At 38.6% G+C, this 22,405-nt stretch overlaps 1 protein-coding gene across 2 annotated transcripts in view; it reads right to left on the minus strand.

Annotated features, from left to right (window-relative positions):
- Positions 1-22,405, minus strand: part of SLF1 (SMC5-SMC6 complex localization factor 1) — an 80,363-nt gene that overhangs the window by 52,009 nt on the left and 5,949 nt on the right. For both annotated transcript variants that reach the window (XM_062212411.1, XM_062212410.1), the window contains 3 exons: positions 21,218-21,331; positions 20,988-21,063; positions 19,729-19,969 (listed from right to left, as the gene is read on the minus strand). In XM_062212411.1, the coding sequence (XP_062068395.1) occupies positions 19,729-19,969; positions 20,988-21,063; positions 21,218-21,331 (431 nt within the window). The remainder of the gene's footprint in view (positions 1-19,728; positions 19,970-20,987; positions 21,064-21,217; positions 21,332-22,405) is intronic.

The raw sequence follows: 22,405 nt of genomic DNA on the forward strand, positions 1-22,405 counted from the left end.
AGTGGGAGAATGTTGGTGGAATGGCGCAGTCTTGTCTGTGGTGTGATCTACATCCTGACATCATCCTGGGCTCTAGCCCTGGCCACAACTGCTGGAGGCCAGATGGCCACATAACCGAACCACCAGTGTCAGCTCCACCCTGATCTTGATGGGATTTGCTACTCCCACTTCCTTGCTCCCTTCCCCCCCGGCCACCCCGGACAGGGTTTTAGGAGGACCTGTTCCTGAACACGTGGTTCTCCTTCTCTCCATCTCCTGATCTCTCTCTCTTTCTCTCTCTGGATCTCTCTCTTACATGCTCCTTTTCTCTTTATTCCCTCTTTGCCCCTTCCCTCCCATCTACAGGGTTTCCCCAAATGGACCCTCTTCCTTAAAAAAACACCATCCTGAGCAACAATTCTACTTAACCTCAGAGTCCAGCCTATAAACCTGTGCAACTGCAGATGTCAAGTAATGGTACTACTACCTGGGCAAGGAAAACCCTGGCAACCAGCCTAATCAGAGGTGACTGCAGAACAGAGCCAGCAAACTCTTCCTATCCCCAGAATCAGAACAAAGGCAGCAGCCCAGCTGTGCCCTCAAGAACAGCCTAGACTACCTAGTGAAGGCCTACCTGTGCCAAAAAACACCTATAGAAGCCTTGAGATGTGAGTCTTCTCAAATACACAGACACCAACACACAGATACATGGAATGAATCAGAAAAGCCTGATAGTTCCAAAATAAATAAAGGACAAAAACTGGCACTAAAGTAATAAAGCTCTTAATCAAGCACAAGAATAAAAGGATAGGGGTGGGCATTGTGGCACAGCAGGTTAAATCACTGCTTGGGATGCTGGCATCCCGTATCAGCTTGTGGATTCAAACCCCAGCTAGTCTGCTTCCAAACCAGCTCCCTGTTAATGTGCTTGGGAAGCAGAAGACGACTGTCTAAGTACTTCAGCCCCTGTCACCCATATGGGAGACCTGGATGGCATGTATTCAGGCTCCTGAGCCCCAACTGTTGTAGACATTTGGGGAGTGAACCAGTGGAGAGAGGTGGCTGATTCAAACCAATTTCTCCAAAACAAAACCTACAACCTCGCTGATAGACTGGATGCCATTTTAAATAAGACTACAACCAGGGAAGTCGGCAGGCACACACAAAACAGCCCACTGAGACAGGGCACCTGAACACTGCACTGTTTTGTGGCAGCAGGCTTTAAGCCAGTGACTGTAGTGTGATCCAGAGCTAGGAACTGAGGGAACAGCCTGAAGTCCTCACTGTCTCAGAGATCCACCAGGAAGTGGCTAGGCAACCACCAGAAACAAAGCAGTACCTGCACCAGCAGCATCTGAGGGAACATTAGGTGCGGAGACCTTGGGGCTTAGGTCACTACATGAAAAGCAGCAGGGCATAAGCTGGGAATCCTTACCCTGAAAACTTGCCCTGCCCTAGGATACTGAACAGAGCCCCAAGACCACACCTCCTCTCACTGAAAGGGCAGATATTCCAACATGCCGCAGAAGCATAGACGTCCCTTCCCCCCGAAAAAAAAGTCAACAGAAGAAAAACATTAAAAACCAACTCAAAGAATGCCAAAACATAAGAATTGAAATCCAAATAAGAATCAGGAAGTCACCATGAACCCCCCCAGAAGAACACAACATATCAATATTAGAATGTGAAGATGAAGAGATCGAGGAAATGCCAGAAATGGAATTTAGAAAATTAACGATTAAAAAAAAAAGCAATCCACAAACTAAAGAAAACTATACAAGACATGAATGAAAATTTTGCCCAGTAAATCAAAAATATAAAGAGAAATCAAAATGAAATTCTAGAAATGAAGAACACAATGGATCAAACAAAAAACACAGTGGAAAGTCTTAACAGCAGACTTGATGAGGCAGAAGAAAGAATATCCAATCCAGAAGACAAATCTTTGGAAATCTTACAGTCAGACATAAAGAAATATAAAAAAGAAAAGAAAGAAAGAAACAAGAAGAAAACTTGAAAACAGTATTGGAGACCTATGGTATACTATCAAATGACCAAACATACAAATCTTAAGAGTACCTGAAGGAGTAGAAAGAGAGAATGGAATAGAAAGCACACACAGTGAAATAATTACAGAAAACTTCCCAAATTTGGAGACAGGGATGTTCAAATACAGGAAGCACACAGAACCCCTAACAGACATGACCAGAAAATATCCTCACAATGACATACTGTAGTCAAACTCTCCACAATAAAACATAAAGAAAAGATTCTAAAATGGGCATGAGAAAAATGCCACATTACTTTCAGAGGATTGCCGATTTGACTCACAGCTGACTTCTCACCAAAACCCTACAGGCTAGAAGGGAATGGCAAGATACAGTCCAAGACTTAAAAGAAAAAACATTTATGGATGAAGGTAAATAAAGACTTAAAGATTTTCCATTACAAACAAATCGAAAGAATTGTCAACACTCTTCTGGCCCTACAGAAGATGCTTAAAGATGTGCTACACACAGAAAGATAGTCTTCATTATGAAAGAATAAGAAGGCAGAAAAACCACCAATAGAAGTGCAAAAGAAATCCAAAGTAAACAACAGGAATAACTGTATAAAAATGGTTGGGCCAAGTTGTTATTTATCAATAGTCACCTTGAATGTAAATGGCCTCAACTCTCCAGTTAAAAGAAACAAAAGTGGCCATCAAAGAAGGATGTACTTTTCTCTGAAGGGAAGAGAGAACTTCCATTATGCTTATGGCCTTGTCTAAATACTGAAGGAGTTTGTGGACTCAAAAGGCTTTCATAACCTAGGCAGCTCATGACAAGAGCCTTGGGTGATCACTGACGTCATACATGAGTGTTGTTAAATTTACAACAGGAGTCACTGTGAACTACCTACCCATGCAGAACCTCTGTCCTCAAGAGTGGTATTATGCCAGTTAATAGTAATACTTGTTCTCAAGGATTTACTTTGTTTTAGTGTATTAAGTGGAGGATATTCTCTTCTCTCATAAGTTTCAGGTAAGCCTAAATGCCCAACACCACTGCACATCTTCTTAGGTGCTTCTTTGATTAATGATAAAACTTGTTCTCAAAAAAAAATTGAAAAAAAATAAGAAAGGAAGCAGGAAAAGGGTAGGAATGAGGGAGGAAAGGAGGATGGGGTAGCAAGTGTCATTATGTACTTAAAACTGAATGCATGAGATACATGAAATTTTTCCGTTTATACAAATAAAAAAATTTAAACAAAAAACAAGAATTAAACATTGCCTAGAGCTATCACAGTTACCATCAGAAATCACCATGGCTATATATGCTGTGTTGTACAAATGAAAAGAATTTAGTTTGCCAGTTTATTTGAATAATGATATTAAAAATTGTAGTCAGGGCTGACATTGTGGACTTGTGAGAAAAGTCGCTGCCTGAGATGCTGGCATCCAATTTGGGCAATGGTTCGAGTCCCAGCTGCTCCTCTTCTCTATCCAACTCCCCGCTAATGTACCTGGGAAAGCAGTGGAGGATGACTCAAGCGCTTGGGCCCCTGCACTGATGTGGGAGACCCAGAAAAAGCTCCTGGCTCCTGGCCATTGCAGCTGTTTGTGCAGTGAAACAGTGGATGGAACATCTGTCTCTTTCTGTCTCTTCCCCTCTCTAACTCCACCTTTCCAATAAGTAAAATGAATCTTTTTAAAAAATGTAGTCAGGAAACTTGGATTATTGTTCTGATTCTGACACTTGTTTGTCTTTTAAACTTTGTACTTAGCTTTTTCATATGTAAAGTGGAGCTCATATGACTATATTAATTAGTTGTGAGGTTCAAAATGAAATAAATATTGTATGCATACAAAAAACTTTTAAGATTAGAAATATTACATAAATATACAAATACATATTATATAAATACTATATATTATATAAATATATGTTAATATATTTACATAATATAAATATTATATAATTGCCAGGACAACATAGAAACTAATTAATCAAATATGATTACTTGATCACACACACAAATTTTAATACCTAAGTGAGTTGAAAAACATATAAACAAAAACAGAGTACAAAACTTAGAGATGAAGCATATAATAACTGAAAAATCAAAGAGAAAGCTTAAACACCAAATTCAACAAGAAGGGTCAGTGAGTTAAAAGAATAACACTACAAACTATCGAATTACAGGAGCAAAAAGAAAGCCTATAGAAACTGTGAGACAGCATCAAGAAACCCAATTTTTGCATAAAAGGCATTACATCAGCACAGTGAGAAAAGGGGCGAGAAACAATAAAGAAATAATAGGAGGCCAGCACCGTGTAGTGGGTAAAGCCGCTGCCTACAGCACCAACATCCCATATGGGCACTGGGTTGAGTTCCAGCTGCTCCACTCCCTATCCAACTCTCTGCTATGGCCTGGGAAAGCAGCAGAAAATGGCCCAAGTCCTTCAGCCTCTGTACCCGTGTGAGAGACCTGGAAGAAGCTCCAGGCTCTGGAACCACCCAGCTCTGGCTGGTGCAGTCATTTGGGGAGTAAACCAGCAGATGAAAGGTATATCTCTCCCTCTCCCACTCCCCACCGCTCTCTCTCCTTGCGTGTGCGTGCGAGCGTGTGTGTGTGTGTGTGTGTGTATGTGTCTCTCCCCTCCCTCCCTACTTCTCTCTCTCCCCCTGCCTCTCTGTAACTCCGCCTTTCAAGCAAATAAATAAATCATTAAAAAAAAAAAAGAATGGTGAAAACTTCCCAAACTACAGGGAAGATGTCAAGATAAAGTTCTGAAGGTGGATCAAAATGCCACTAATTAATAACATAAAACATACAAGAGTGAAAAAAATCATGGTACTATTAATACATACTCCTATTGAAAACACACGGGTCTAAAATGGTGGTGTTTAAAGCAATTTTGTCTCTAGCAAAATGGTTATTTAACAAAACTATTAAAACAACAGCAGCTAAAAGAAATTGTCAGGGAATACAAAATAATGTCAATTTTTACACCAAACATACAAAATGTGTGTGCGGGGTACAAATTAAAAAATGTGCAGGTGCAATATATGATCAAGGTTAAAATATCAGCTTGAAATAGCCTGTTATAAGTATAGGTGTTTTATGCAATCCTCATGCAATCACAGGGAGGGAAAAATGAATGTAAACGAACTGAATTCTCCAGTCGAAAAACACTGAGGTCAAATAAATAAACAAAACCCAGCTATATGCAGCCTACAATAGACTCACCTCACCATGAATGACACACAGAAACTGAAAATGAAGAGATGAAAAAGCACATTCTATTAAGATGGAAACCTGAAGAGAATAGGCCAGCCATATTCATGATACAAAGACGACATTAAGTCAAAAACTGTAAGAGATAAAGATGGCCATTATATAATAAGAGGTTGGTTCACTGAACAGATGGCAACTGTAAGCATATATACTCAACCTCTGAGTATCTAATAATATAAAACAAGTATTAAAGGATCTAAAGGAAGGACAGAATACAATTATAGGGAACTTTAACACAACTTTTAACAATGCACAGACAGAAAAGCACTAATAAAATACAGGATCTGAATTGCACTTTAGAACAAATGGACCTCACAGATACATGTAATTTTTTTTCTAAAGATATTTATTTATTTGAAAGGTGGAGTTACAGAGGCAGAGGCAAAGAAAGATCTTCCCTCCAGCGGTTCGCTCCTCAAAAGGCCACTACAGCCAGCACTTGGCGGATCCAGAGCCAGGAGCCAGGAGCCCCCACACGGTCTCCTATGCGGGTGCAGGGGCCCAAGGACATGGGCCATCTTCTACTGCTTTCCCAGGCCATATCAGAGAGCTGAGTAGGAAGTAGAGCAGCCAGGTCTTGAACGGGCACCCGTATGGGATGCCAGCACTGCAGACGGCTGCTTTACCTACTATGTCACAGTGACAGCAACCAAAGACACATAGAGAACATTCCATTCAAAAGTAAAAGAACACACATTCTTCAAGCACACAAAGGAAATTCTCCAAGATCATACGTTAGGTCATAAAGGTAATCTGATAAAATTTAATAGAACTGAAATCTTATCACTATAATTTTTAATCTCAATCATATTAAATTAGAAATTAGTATCAGGAAAATATCACAAATAAGTAGAAATTAAACACACTTTCAAATGATTCAAATAAATCAACAGAGTAATGAAAAAAAATTGGGAAAAATAATGAAATTACAAGATACCAAAATTAAAGCCACTGCCACCAGTGATACTAGCATTCCATATAGGCACTGGTTTGTATCCCAGCTACTCCACTTCTGAACCAGTTCCCTGCTAATGGCCTGGGAAAAGCATCGGAAGAGGGCCCAAGTGTTTGGGTCCTCGTCATCCACACGGGAGACCTGGATGATGTTTCTGGCTCCTGGCTCTGGCCTGGCCCAGTGTTAGCTGCTGCAGCTATCTGGGGAGTGAATCAGCAGATGGAAGATCTTTGTCTCTTCCATTTTCTGTATAACTCTGAGTTTCAAATAAACAAGTAAATCATTAAAAAAATGTTAAGGGGCCGGCGCCGTGGCTTAACAGGCTAATCCTCCGCCTTGCGGCGCCAGCACACCGGGTTCTAGTCCCGGTTGGGGTGCCGGATTCTATCCCGGTTGCCCCTCTTCCAGGCCAGCTCTCTGCTATGGCCCGGGAGTGCAGTGGAGTGCTTGGGCCCTGCACCCGCATGGGAGACTAGGAGAAGCACCTAGCTCCTGCCTTCAGATCAGCGAGATGCGCTGGCCGCAGCGGCCATTGGAGGGTGAACCAACGGCAAAAAGGAAGACCTTTCTCTCTGTCTCTCTCTCACCATCCACTCTGCCTGTCAAAAAGAAAAAAAAAAAAAAAAAAGGAAAAAAATTAAGGAAGGTAGCAGAAACTGCCTATGAGAGAAATTTATAATAAATGCCTAAATCAAAGAACTGGGTAAGAATTTGGTACAATAGTTAAGATGTCACTTGGGATGACCATATCCCATGGATAATCAAAAAAGAACATGCAATAAAGAGAAAAAGAATGAAGAAAACTCATAGGGTGTATGGGACTGTATCAAAGGAGCAAATATTTAGGTAACTGGAGTTCAAGAGGTAGTACAGAGAAATAAAGGAGTAGATAGCTTATTCACAGAAATCAAATCATGAAACTCTATTCACATAGAAGATGGTCAAAGGTAGCCAATAAAATTCAACTCAAATAAAAACTACTCTGAGACATTTTATAAGCAATCTCTCAAAGATCAAAGATACAGAAAGGACCTTGAAAGCAGTAGAAGAAGACAAATAAGTCAGATGCATGTGAGGGAATTTTAATACATCAGATATATGTAAGGGAATTCTATTATATCTACCTTCAGACTTCTCAATAGAAAACCTGCAGACCAGAGAGCATAGGAGGCTATAGTCAAACTGTTAAAGGAAAAAAACTGTCAACCAAGAATGCTGTGCCCAACAAAGCTATCACTCAGAAATGAAGAAGAGATAAAGATTTTCCCAAACAAAAAAAAAGTTGAGAATTTTTCACCCTCAGACTTGTCTTACAGAAGAAGCCAAAGGTTCTTCAACCAAAGACAATGTAAACATACACAAATTCAGAATACTCAAGTACTATAATCATGGTATGCAAAGTGCTTACACACTCAGTACAAAGATTAAAAGACTAAACTACTGGGGCCGGAGCTGTGGCACAGTGGGTTAACGCTCTGGCCTGAAGCGCCGGCTTCCCATATGGGCGCCAGTTCGAGACCCAGCTGCTCCACTTTTTATCCAGCTCTCTGCTATGGCCTGGGAAAGCAGAAGATGGCCCAAGTACTTGGGCCCCTGCACTCGCATGGGAGACCTGGAGGAAGCTCCTGGCTCCTGGCTCCAGATCGGTGCAGCTCTGGCCGTTGCGGCCAATTGGGAAGTGAACCTTCAGATGGAAGACCTCTCTCTCTCTCTCTCTCTCTGCATCTTCTCTCTCTGTGTGTAACTCTTTCAAATAAATAAATAAACCTTTAAAAAAAAAAAAGACAAAACTACTAAAAATGGTAATAATTTGTTATAGGACAGAGATATAAATGATGTATATTGTGAAGTTTAAAGTATAGATTTTTTTCTTTAATCAAAGTTCACTTTTTATCAGTTTAAAATAACCTGTTATGATAGAAAAAATTTTGTAAGCCTTATTGATAACAAAAATCTCTTGCTTATACACTGAAAAAAAAAAAAAAAGCAAACAAGGCATCAAGCATACTACTAAAAAAATCACAAAGATAGTGAGACAAAGATTTACAAAACTACTAGAAAATCCATAAAATGCCACTAGTAAGTCTCCATATATTAATAATTATACTGACAGTAAAAGGATAAAATTTTCCCATTAACAGACACCTAATGACTGAATGTATAAAAATCGAATACTTTGGCTGTATGCTCCCTATAAGAGAATCACTTCACCTTTAACAACATGCAGATTCAAAGCGAAGGATGAAAAAAGACATACATTCAAACGTTAACAAAAAGACAACAGGAGCAGTTACACATACATCAGATTAAACAAACTTTAAATAAAAAAGTAAAAATACAAAGGTTGATATACAATGATAAAGGGGTCCACACAGTAAAAGGATATAAAAACTGTACCTATATATGCACCTAATGTTGGAGCACCCCAATACGTAACAGACTGCAACATAATATTGGTAGGGGCAACACCCCGATTTCAGCAATGGACAGGCATGGAAACAAATTCAATAGATACATATAGAATTAAAACTACGCTTTTCAGCAAATCTATTTTGACATATACAGAACATCCCTATACAACATTTACATAATACATATTCTACTCAAGTGTTTATGGCACATTTTCCAGGATAGATCATATGTTAGGCTACAAAATAAGGTTTAACAAAATAAAAAAAAATCAAAGTCATATTAATTATCTTTTAAAATTATATTTATTCATTTATTTTAATTTATTTATTTGAAAGGATGACAGAGACAGAGAGGCACAAAGACAGCCACAGTGGTTTATTCTCCACAAACACCCTCAACAGACATGGCTAGGCTAGGCTGAAGCTGAGAGCAGAGAACATGACCCAGGATAGAGACAAAGGGCTACACATATACTGTTCGTTGAGACGTAAATTAGTACAGCGATTTTGGAAAACAGTATAGAGTTTCTTCAAAAAACTGAAAATAGAACATTTGACCCAACAATCAATCCCACTACTGGGTATATATCCAAAAGATATGAAGTCAGTGTATTAGAAATATCTAAACTGGCCAGCGCCGTGGCTCAACAGGCTAATCCTCCACCTTGCGGCGCCGGCACACCGGGTTCTAGTCCCGGTCCGGGCACCGATCCTGTCCCGGTTGCCCCTCTTCCAGGCCAGCTCTCTCCTGTGGCCCAGGAGTGCAGTGGAGGATGGCCCAAGTGCTTGGGCCCTGCACCCAAATGGGAGACCAGGAGAAGCACCTGGCTCCTGCCATTGGAATAGCGCGGTGCGCCGGCCGCAGCGCGCTACTGCGGCGGCCATTGGAGGGTGAACCAACGGCAAAAGGAAGACCTTTCTCTCTGTCTCTCTCTCACTGTCCACTCTGCCTGTCAAAAATAAATAAATAAATAAAATAAAAAAAATAAAATAAAAAAGAAATATCTAAACTATCTTGTTTAGTACAACACTACTAGTAATAGCCAAGATAAGGGATCAACTTAAGTATATATCAATAGATGAATGGATAAAGAAAATGTGGCATATATACATAATGGAATACTATTCAAATTAAAAAAAACCAAAATCTTATCATCTGTGACAACATGGAGGAACCTGGGGAATATTATGTAAAGTGAAATGAGCCAGGTAGAGAAAGATGAAATATTGCCCGATCTCACTTGTATATGGAATCTAACAAAAACAGATCTCACAAAAGTAGAAAGAATGTTTGTTAACACAGCCTTGGTTGTTTAGCAGGGAGGACAGAATAGAGAAATGTTAGTCAAAGGTAATATTAGAGTTAAATGGGAAGAATATACATAGTTTTAATGTGCCCAGGACAGATAAATATGTAAAAGGAAATCACATATAAGTAACCACTGGGAGCCAGAGATGTGGGGAGGAAGGGGGGAAAATAAGTACGTATGAATCAGGGGGAAGAAATAAGCAATGACTACTAATGGTTATAGAATTCCTTTTCATGTAATAACAACATTCTACATTGAATGTGGTGATAAGAGACCAACTCTGATAATTTTAAGAACTATTGGATTTTATACTTTAAATGGATTAATTACATGAGATGTGAACCTTATCTCAATGTCTTTTTGAAAAACATAAATGCAGTAATCAAAATAAAAACAATGGAGAAAATCAATGAAATCAAAACAATAATTAAACTTCACTATCTACTTGTTCTTTATTATGCTATAAGAACACAACTAATTTTTTATACAGTGTATCTTCCTAAATTCACTAACGAGTTCTAGCTCTTCTTCTAGTTTTCAGTATATAACTCTATCTTTTGGACATAAAGTCAATTCCCAACCCCACCCCATTCCAACATTAGACCTAAATTCTTTCTTTCGTCATACTACACTGGCTAATATATATAGTAAAATGCTTAACAGAAATGGAGATAATGAGTATCTCTGCCAAACTAGAAGGAAAAATATAAAAATATTAAGTAGAGTCAGCAAGTTACTTCACTTCTGATCCAGCTCCCTGCTAATGTGCCTGGGAAAGTGGCAGAAGATGACTCAAGTACTTGGGCCCCTGCTAATCACATGGGAGACCCAGATGGAGTTCCAGGCTCTAGGTTTCAACCTGACCTAGCTCTTGCCATTCAGTCATCTGAAAACTGAACGAACAGATGGAAGATCTCTCTCTCCCTCTTTCTCTGTAACTCTCCCTTTTAAACAAATAAATAAACCTTAAAAAAAAAAAAAAAAAAGAAAAAACTGAAGAACTTAAAAAATCATATTATTTAGTTGTTTTCATAGATGGAGATAGAAAAGCAATGTATTAAAATGGATAATACAGTGTAATTTATCTCAAGAATACAAATTTGGCTTCACAATTAAGAACTGGTCAATACTACTCATCATATAAACAGAATAAATAAAAGACAATTATCTCAATAGATGCATATAAAAACTTCTAGAGCAACCTATTTGAAATGGCACCCTCAAACATCAAATACCTAGTTACAAACAAATTTTGTCCAAGAATTCTGTAAGACAGAATATTCATGACAGAAATGAAAAGCATACTTGGAGAAAAACACAATCCAGTAACAGGAAGACTCAATCTTGTTCCTATAATTCTCTTCAATTTAATCTATAGATGAAATGTAATCGAAATCAAATTCCCAGCACACTATTTCACAGAAATTGATAAGATGATTCTAAAATGTACACAAGGAAATCTAAGCATCCAGAATCACCAAAAACAATTCTGAAAAGGATAAAGCAGGAGGACTCACTCTGCCTATTTCAAGACTTACTATAAAGTTACAGAAATCGAAACTGTTTGGTGTTGGTATAGGTAGATATATAGGGGTCAGCGCTGCAGTATAGTAGGGTAAGCCTCCATCTGTGCGCTGGCATCCCATATGGGCAATGAGTCATGTCCTAGCTGTTCCTCTTCTGATTCAGCTCTCTGGTTATGGCCTGGGAAAGCAGTGGAAGAAGGTTCATATGCTTGGGCCCCTGCTCCCATGTGGGAGACCTAGAAGAACTCCTGGCTCCTGGCTTCAGATTGGCTTAGCATCAGCCATTGTGGCCATTTGGGGAGTGAACCAGTGGATGGAAGACCTATCTCTTCCTCGATCTGTAACTCTGCCTCTTATATAAATCAGTTTAAAAGATAAAAATAAGTAGACATATAGATCAGTGCCACAAAACACTAAGTCCAGAATTAGATCATGCACATGGCTCAAAAAGAAGGCCAGGTAACTGCATAAATTGCCACTGGGAATACAAAATGGTACTAATGTGGAAAATAATTTGGCATTTTTCTAATAAACACACAATTGTCACCTGAGCTGGCAATTCCTTTCCTGGATATTATCCGAGAGAAATGAAAACGTGTACATGAACACCTGGATAGAAATGTTCATTGCAGGTTTATTTACAGTAACAAAAACAAAACATATCCCATATATCCATTTGCAGGTAAACAAATAGAGGGGGGATCTAAGATGGTGGAATAGGGAGGGAGCTTACTGCCCTGGTCTAGGGGAAGACAGATTTAAAAAAGTGGAGAGAATGCAGTCTCAAGGAAGAGTTAGGGAGAAAATGGCACAGGAAACCCAAGCAAATTAGAGGGACACTGTAACCTACGTAGAGGGTGTGTATGCACACAGCTGAGAACCCCAGCAGCCAAGAGACTCAGCACCAGGATTGGAGAGTGACGTGAGACCAGACTGCAGCAGCCCAAGCCACTTGGAATAAAGCTATATCAAGACCCTGGTGTGAGTTCAGCTGGAGGCTTGTGGGGGACAGTGTACTTGCCAACCTAGAGGATAAAAAAAGGGGGCATATTTCTCTCTCCCCAACCATCCTGCACTGGCATCCTGTAACAAGTTCAGAGGGGGCAGGCGCCATTTTGGATGTATGTAACAGCTGCACTAGCTTGTGTCCGTGCGTCCAGCATCCAGCCAAATGGAGACGCCCAAGTCTGGCAGGGAGAATTGACAGGGGCTTGATACTTGTGACAGGAGGCTTGTGTGCCAGGACTGTGAAAATACTGTGGCTGTGTGGAAGCCACACAGTGTGGATGGGACTTTAGGTAGTCACTGTAGGCAGTTCTACTCACTTGGGCCTCCCCGATTCTCTGGTGAGGGTCATTGCTGTGGGATCTGTGCTTACACCAAGGATTACACAGATCCTCTGTGTAGTTCTTGTGGCAGCGTGGACCAGTATTGTACCCACTGGGGTGTATGGGTATCCTCTGAGAGGAAGTGAGCATGAGACTATGCCAACAAAGGATAACAAACCTCCCCTCTGATTAAAAAAAAAAAAAAAAAAAAAAGTATCTTCACAAATACCTAAAAATAAACACAGCAATTCAAGACACAAGAATAAGATAACATGATGCTCCAAAAGAACACAACACTTCAATACTAGAATGTGAAGATAAAGAGACTGAAGAAATGCCAGAAATGGAATGCAAAAAATGGACAGTAACCAGAAGCAAATCCATGAATAAACGAAATCCATACATAACATGAAAGAAAATTTCACATATGAAATTGAGAAATCAAAATGAAATCTTGGAAATGAGGAATTCAATAAAGTAAAAAAAAATGCAGTTGAAAGTCTTAACAAAAAACTCTGAGAAGCAGAAGACAGACTATCTGACGTAGAAGACAAATTCTTAGAAAACTAAAAAACAGTGTTGTAGATCTATGGGATACTATCAAATGACACCAACATAGAGGTCTTAGGAGTTCCTAAATGCATAGAAAGAAACAATGGACTAGAAGGCATTCTATTATTTCAGAAAATTTCTATTCTATTATTCTATTCTATTCTATTCTATTCTATTCTATTATTACAGAAAATTTCCCTAATTTGGAGAAAGAAAGGGATGTGTCCAAGTACAGAAAACACATAGCACTCCTTATAGACGTGATCAGAAAAGATTTTCACGACACATTTCAAACTATCCACAGTAAAGCATAGATTCTAAAATGTGCACGAGAGAAACACCAGATTACTTTGAGGATCTCCAATTAGATTCATAGCTGACTTCTCATCAGAAACCCTATAGGCTAGGAGAGAAAGGTGAGATATACTCCCAGTCTTAAGACAAAAACCTGTCAACCCAGAATACTGTACCCTGGCAAAGCTCTCATTTATGAATGAAGGTGAAATGAAGACCTTCCATAACACACACAAATTGAAAGAATATGGGGGGGCTGTGCTGTAGCATAGCGGGTAAGGCCAACGCCTGCAGTGCCAGCATCCCATATAGGCACCGGTATGAATCCCAGCTGCTTCACTTCTGATCCAGCTCTCTGTTGTGGCCTGGGAAAGCAGTAGATGGCGGTCCTGGTCCTTAGGTCCCTGCACCCATATGGGAAACCCAGAAGCAGCTCTGGGCTCCTGGTTTTGCATTGGCAAAGCACCGGTGACCAACTAGGGAATGAACCAGCGGATGGAAGACCTCTCTCTCTGCCTCTCCTTCTCTTTCTGTGTAACTTTGATTTTCAAATAAATAAATAAATCATTAAAAAAAAAAGAGTATGTCAAGTGGACGGTACTGTGGGGTAGTGAGTAAAAGCTGTCACCTGCAGTGCTGCCTTACCATGAGCACCAGTTTTAGTCCAGGCTACTCCACTTCCCATCCAGCTCTCTGCTAATGGCATGGGATAGTAGATGGCTCAAGTCCTTGGGCACCTGCACCCAAGTGGGAGACCTGGAAGAAGCTCCTGGCTCCTGGCTTCACATAGGCACAGCTCTGGCCACTGTGGCCATTTGGGGAGTGAACCAGTGGATGGAAGACATCTCTCTCTCTCTGCCTCTCTCTCTCACTGTCAGAAATTACTCTGAAGAACTGCATGCCAACAAACTGGGAAACCTAAAGAAATGGATAGATTCATCGACACATATAACCTTCTAAATTGAGCCATGAAGACAAAGAAAACCTAAACAGAGCAATAACCAAGACATAAAATGAATCCATAATAAAGACCCTCCCAACAAAGAAAGCCTAAGACTGGATGGCTTCACTATTCTTTAAATGTTTGATAAAACTCAGCAAACTCCCAATTATTCTCAAGCTACTCAAAACAAGTGAAAGGAAGGGAATCCTCCCAAACTCCTGCTCTGAACCCAGCATCACCTTAATTTCTAAACCTGAAAAAGATACAATGGAGAAAGAGAACTACAGATCAATTTCCCTGATGAACATAGTTGCAAAAATCCTCAACAAAATACTAGTTAATCAAATCCAACAACACATCAGAAAGATCATTTGCCCAGACCAAGTGGAATTTATCCCTGGTATGCAGGGATGGTTCCAGATTCACAAAATCAATGTGATACATCACATTAACAAACTGAAGAACAAAAACTATATGACTATCTCAATAGACAACAGAGAAAGCTTTTGATACAACACAACACACGTTCATGATAAGAACTCAAAGCAAATTGGGTTTAGAAGGAACATTCCTCAACACAATCAAGGCAATTTATGAAAAACCATGTCCAGCATCCTATTAAATGGGGAAAAGCTAGAAGCATTCCCACTAAGATCCGGAACCAGACAAGGATGCCCACTCTCACCATTGCTGTTCAATACAGTCCTGGAAGTATTAGCCAGAGTCATTAGGCAAGAAAAAGAAACTAAAGGGATACCATCTGGGAAGGAGGAATTCAAACTATCCTTATTTGCAGATGACAAGATGCTATATATAGGGGGTCCAAAAGACTCCACCAAGAGACTATTAGAACTCATAAAAGGGTTTTAAGTGGCAGGATGTAAAATCCACACATAAAAATCAACAGCCTTTTCTATAACCAGACAATGCCATGGCTGAGAAGGAAATTTTAAGATATCCCATTCACAATAGCTACAAATAAAATCAAATACCTTGGAATAAATTTAACCAAGGATGTCAAAGATCTCTATTATCAGAATTACAAAATATTAAAGAAATAAATGGAAGACACAAAAAGAATGGAAAAAATCTCCCATGTTCATGGACTGGAAGAATCAATATTATCAAAGTATGTGATTACACTTTAGGTTACATTAAAATAATAACAATATTTTCTAGCACTATTATAATGGATAATAAAAACACAGTAAAAGCTGGTTGTGCAGGTGTCTTCTCAGTGTCCATATTATCAAAAGCAATTTACAGATCCAATGTGATACCAATCAAAATACCAAGGACATTCTTCTTAGATACAGAGAAAAGGATGCTGAAATTCAGATGCAAACACAAGAGACCCACAATAGCTAAAGTAATCTTACACAACAAAAACATATCTGGAGGCATCACAATACCAGATTTCAAGTACTACAGGGCAGTTGTAATCAAAACAGCCTGGTGCAGATGGATATACCAATGGAACAGAATAGAAACTCCAGAAATCAACCCAAGCATCCACAATCAACTTATCTTTGACAAAGGAGCTAAAAACAATCCCGGAGCAAGGAAAGTGTCTTCAACAAATGGTGCTGGGAAAACTGGATGTCCACATGCAGAAATTTGAAGCAGGACCCCTACATTATACCTTAGACAAAAATCCACTCAAAATGGAGTAAAGACCTAAACCTATGGCCGATACCAACAAATTATTAGAGAACATTGGAGAAACCCTGCAAGACATTGGCACAGGCAAAGAGTTATTGGAAAAGACTCCAGAGGCACAAAGAATCAAAGCCAAAATTGATAAACAGGATTACATTGAATTGAGAAGCTTCTGTACTGCAGGAGATACACTCAACAGGGGCTGGTGCTGTGGCGCAGTGGGTTAATGCCCTGAAGCGCTGGGATCCCATATGGGCGCTGGTTCTAGTCCTGGATGCTCCTCTTCCAATCCAGCTCTCTGCTATGGCCTGGGAAAGCAGTAAGAGATGGCCCAAGTCCTTGGGCTCCTGCACCTGTGTGGGAGAAGCTCCTGGCTCCTGGCTTCGGATCAATGCAGCTCCGGCCACTGCGGCCATCTGGGGAGTAAGCCATCGGATGGAAGACTTCTCTCTGTCTCTCCTCTCTGTGTAACTCTTTCAAATAAATAATCAACTTTTTTTTTTTTTTTAAAGAAACACTCAGCAAAGAGGCAACCAACAGAATGGGAGAAATTATTTGCAAACCATGCATCTGATAAAGGATTAATAATCAGAATATATATAGAGAAATTCAACATCAACAAAATAAACAACCCAGTTAAGAAATGTGCAAAGGACTTAAACAAATGTTTTTCAAAGGAAGAAATCCAAATGGTTAACAGATACATCAAAAAATGCTCAGGATCACTAGCCATGAGGGAAATGCAAATCAAAACCATAATGAGGTTTCACGTCACCCCTGACAGAATGGCTTTCACACAGTAATTAATAAACAACAAATGCTGGTGAGGATGTTGGGAAAAAGGTACTCTAGTCCACTGTTGGTGGGAATGTAAACTGGTATAAAGCCACTGTGGAAGACACAGAAATCTGAATACAAACTTACCTTAAGACCCAGCCATCCTACTCCTGGGAATTTACCCAGGGGAAATGAAATCAGCATATGAAAGAGTTATCTGCACCCCCTGTTTACTGCAGCTCAATTCACAATAGCTAAGATATGGAATCAACCCAAATGTCCATCATCTGAGGAGTGGATAAAGAAACTATGTGGGGGCCAGCACTGTAGCTGAGCGGGTTAACACCCTGATTGAAGAGCCAGCATCCCATATGGGTACCAGTTCGAGATCCGGCTGTTCCACTTCTGATCCAGCTCTCTGCTATGGCCTAGGAAAGCGGTAGAAGATGGCCCAAGTCCTTGGGTCCCTGCACCTGCATGGGAGACCCAGAAGAAGCTCCTGGCTTTGGATCAGCACAGCTCCGGCCATTGCAGCCAATTGGAGAGTTAACCAACAGATGGAAGACCTCTCTCTCTCTCTGCCTCTCCTCTCTTTGTGTAACTCTTTCAAACAAACAAATCTTCTTTTTCTTCAAGATTATATTTATTTTATTTGAGAGTTAGTGTTACAGAGAGTGAGAGAGAGAGAGAGACAGAGAGAAAGGTCTTCCTTCTGTTGGTTCATTCCCCAAATGGCCGCAATGGCCAGAGATATGCCAATCCGAAGCCAGGAGCCAGGTGGTTCTTCCTGGTCTCCCACGTGGGTGCAGGGGGCCAAAGCCTTGGGCCATCACCTACTGCTTTCCCAGGCCATAGCGGAGAGCTGGACTGGAGGAAGGGCAGCCGGGACTAGAACCTGCACCAACATGGGATGTCAGTGCCACAGGCAGAGGATTAACCTACTGCACCACAGTGCCGGCCCCTCAAATAAATAAATCTTAAAAAAAAAGGAAAATATAAACTTGACCAAAAAAAAAGAAAAAAAAAGAAACTATGTGATATGTACACCATAGCAGTAAAAAAAGAAAAAAGGCACGAAATCCAGTCTTTTGCAACAAAACAGATGAAACTGGAAAACATAATACTTAATGAAATAAGCCAATTTCAAAAGGACCATAAATTCTCCCTGATCTGTGATAACTAATAGAGCAGCTAAAAGGCAATCTACAGAAGTGAAATTGACACTCTGAAAAGCAATGACTTGGAACAGTCCTTGTTTCTACTCCCGAAGTACACTTTTTTTTTTGCCTTACTATTTGTTAAACTCTTTACTGAACACAGAGTTAAACATATGTGTATAAAATTAAATGAAACTACATATTAGTAAAAAATAAGAATGGGAATTTGGAGAGGGAGTAGCAAGAGGGGTGGGAGCACGGTGGGAAGAATCACCATGTTCCTAAAGTTGTAGTTACGAAATGTACTGTTTGTAGTCCTTAAATAAAAGGTTTCTGGGAAAAAAATAACATATTCAGAACAAACAGACTGTGAGACATCCATACAGAGGAATACCAGTCAGCAACAACAAAAGAATGAACTGCTAGCACACTGAATCATGTTTGAACCTAAAAAAAAAACTGAGCTAGGCAAATTAAGCTGTATCAAAGGAATATACTTAATATAATCACATACAAATGAACCTCTAGAAAAAGACAAATTTAGTCTATTGTGACAAATAAGGCAACTGGTATTGGTGGTACAAAATTAAATGTACAAGGACAGAAAGGAACATTAAAGGATGATGAGAATGTTACAGATCCTGATTACAGTGAGGGAAATATGAGTGTATAAGCTTGCCTAAATTATCAAAATGTATACTTACAAGAGATATATCTTACTATCCATAAATTATATTTCAGAGACAAAAAACAAATCACTACCTCCTGCCTCTGGCAAAAATAACAGAAGTTTTAAAATTTAGTTTATCCAACAAGGTGGCTTTTAAAAAATATATACAGAGAGGCCAGCGCTGTGGTGCAACGGGTTAAAGCCCTGGTCTACAGTGCCAGCTCGTTGAGTCCTGGCTGCTTCATTTCTGACTCAGCTCTCTGCTTTGGCCTGGGAAAGCAGAAGGTGGCCCAAGTCCTTGGGCCCCTGTACCCACATGGGAGACCCAGAAGAAGCTCCTGGCTCCTGCTTCAGATTGGTGCAGCTCCAGCAATTGCAGCCAATTGGGGAGTGAACCAGCGGATGGAAGATCTCTCTCCCTCTCTCTCTCTCTCTATGCCTCTCCTTCTCTGTGTAACTCTTTCAAATAAATAATAAATCTTTTTAAAAAATCTATCTATATATAAAAAGAATAAAATGAGATTAAATTATAGTGGAAACAGTAGAAATCATGAAGACAGCACTACATAAATGCACAACAAAGCTTTAAATATTATGTAATATCTTATGAGCAAAAATCTTAGAGCTTCAAAACTAAAAAAACTTGCAATTATTGTTTATTTTGAGATGTACAGAAGAGATAACATGGGAAGTACAACAAACACTGTAATACAGATTTTGTTCTATTAAACACACAAAAACTTAAAAGTGATGGCTTAGAGATCAAAGAGTAAATTACTGTGGCTCCCATGTTTTAAGCTAAGAATTTCAGAGCTATACAAAGGCATTCATACAAATCATAGCTGTTTTCTCCTCCTTGCTTTAGCTTTTATGAGCTTTCATCATACCTTATAAGAGAATCACTTCGTTTATCAGCTCTCACAAGGAGGACAACCTTCCATCTGTGGAAGGCTCCTGGAGCACCAGTGCGTTTCAGTTCTTCTCGCCACCTTTTAGGTGCAGATTGCATTTGAGGTGAATAATGGGAGTCTTTTTCAATTTTATATCCCCATTCATAAGTGGTTTCATCAAGCCATCTTCCACTTCTGGCACTATGAATTATGTAGTCCTTTGTTAGTACCCACTTTCCTAGAATGCAAAAAAACTGTCCATCACAAAATAATTTTGGTTTTGATGGAGGATAAACAATAAAAATCAAGCATAAAGAAAAAGTCAACCTGTTCATCAACATCAGATTCTTCATCCAAATTGTTTTATTTTTGTTTTTCTAAATTTTTGATAGTAACAGGTCTACAGCATCAATGAACATAGTATGTAATCTTTCCCATGACAATTCAAAATCTAAATACTGTTAAATCTAAAGCTTTAAAATTCAAAATAAAATGTTATTATATTTTATTATTGTGATTATTTACTATTTGGGGCTAACTTTATATTCTTCATTATATGCTAAAAACTCTTCCAATAATGTTTACAGCACTGCTAAACTCTGTAAAACAAATCTATCAAGTTAGAGAAATTTTCAGGGCATTTAATAATATGCTGCAGTTTCTTTACCTGGACATCAATAATCGTTTTAAACAATGTATTCTTTCATTTGTGGAGCTGAGAAATCCAAGTGGTTTTATTCTAAATTAAACTACAAATAAGTTTATGTTAGTGTACAAACTTATTGAATGATAAAAAAAGGAGGAGAGAAGAATAAGTCATAACTTGGGCCTATAAAATTTACTACCTAATAACATAAATGTATGACCACTGTTACAAAGCATGGAAAGGTGGGAAAACTCAGGAGGGAAAACAAAACATAAAATTATTCCAAGGATGGACCAAGAAAAGAAAGTTGACTGAGAACAAATCAGTCTTCAACAAAGGCTTAAGATATTGGCATTCTGTACTTTTTTGTTACAACTTGTTTTTCTTAAATAAAGCACTTATACCAAACCTTTGGTAAAGTACATATTTCTGCCTATTTTACATTTTTCATGTGGTAGAACATTTTACTTCTGAATACAACAAAAAATATCTATTCTCAGAAACAAATTTATATTTGGTATAATGAACACATTATTGTTTCAGAGATTAGGATATTTTTTCTTTAACATGCAGTTTGTTTAAAGGGTTGGAGGCAAGGCAGTTCACTTACCAGCTGCACAAGCTGCTAAAAATTTTTCACTCTTACAAAGACGTTCAGCTATAAGATGTGTACAATTTTTGTATTTCTGAAAGGAAAAATCCACATAAATATTAGAGATTTCCTTAACAACAAATCCTTTACATTCTTAAAATACCAAGCAGCATTTTATTATTGTCAGTATTTTAATTCTCTTTCAATTATACTTTTAACATTTTGATTAGTTAAGCTTCTGTACTCACCTCACTCTTAATAAAAGTGCAATCTAGTTTTAAAAGCAATTTGCCTAGAGCTTCCTTTTCTTCCATCTTAAATCCTGTCATCTGGATTACATGCTTTGGGGCATCATCTTCCATCTAATGTACAGACACATACAGAAAACATATGTTAAAGACATTATTCACAGAGTCGACACTCTGACTGCTAAATATAAAAACATTAAAACCATTTCACACACAATAAACATGTAAGGCTTAATTGTAAATACTTTATGGGCTGCCAACGCAAACACATGGCCATTCTACTATATTATAAATACTATCAAATAAAAATGTACAGAAAGCAACGAAAAAAAACTGCTGTAATGCTATCACAAAAAGTTTTCTATAAATGTTATCTTCTGAATTTCACTATGTTTCTTGAGAGTTAAATATTATATAGAAATGCAACAAAAAAACCCACCATATTATATTCCTCTTTTTAGATGAATAATTGCTGTTTTTATAATCTGAATGCTTGGGTTCGATTCCCGGAATTTAAAAAAAAATCTGAATGCTTATTAACAGACTAACATTTAAACATGTTTGGTTTAATTTAAAAAATATTAAATTATTTGGACTTACTGGAGTCAGTGTAAAGTTTTCATTTTCAAGTCATACTGTCTTTATAATAGGAATAAATATGATGGAAAAATCTAAGTTATCAGTAGCACTTTTGGTCAAAGTATGAACCCAGAGTAAATGAAAGCATGACCAACTGTGTACAATAGCGGAAATCAAGAAAGTCTTCTTGGAGCAATTTCTTTCCTTTTAAAATGATTAAATATGAAAGTGAAATTAAACTTGCTTAGAGTAAAGGGAAATAAGAAACACAGGCACAAAACAACAGGATGTCCTGATTCAAACACTCTAAACACATAAATCATCTACTTCAGTAACAATGTTTATAATACACTTAGTAATTTTTTAAAACATCATATGACAAACTAATGGTCTAAATCACAGATCAAACTTATAATTAGGAAAAGTGGTATCTATAAATATGAAAACAGACATGTATAGATATTTATAAAATTAATGGTTTGATGGCTGTTCCTCACCCTACAGGATCAACAATATTCAATAATGCCAATGAGCGTAAAGAAAGCGCTATAAAATTGATTTTATTCATATCAGGAATTCAGACAACTAAAAATCCTTAAAAACAGAGTC

The sequence above is a fragment of the Lepus europaeus genome, chromosome 15 (assembly GCF_033115175.1).
Source record: "Lepus europaeus isolate LE1 chromosome 15, mLepTim1.pri, whole genome shotgun sequence".
In the NCBI taxonomy this organism is placed as follows: Eukaryota; Metazoa; Chordata; class Mammalia; order Lagomorpha; family Leporidae; genus Lepus; species Lepus europaeus.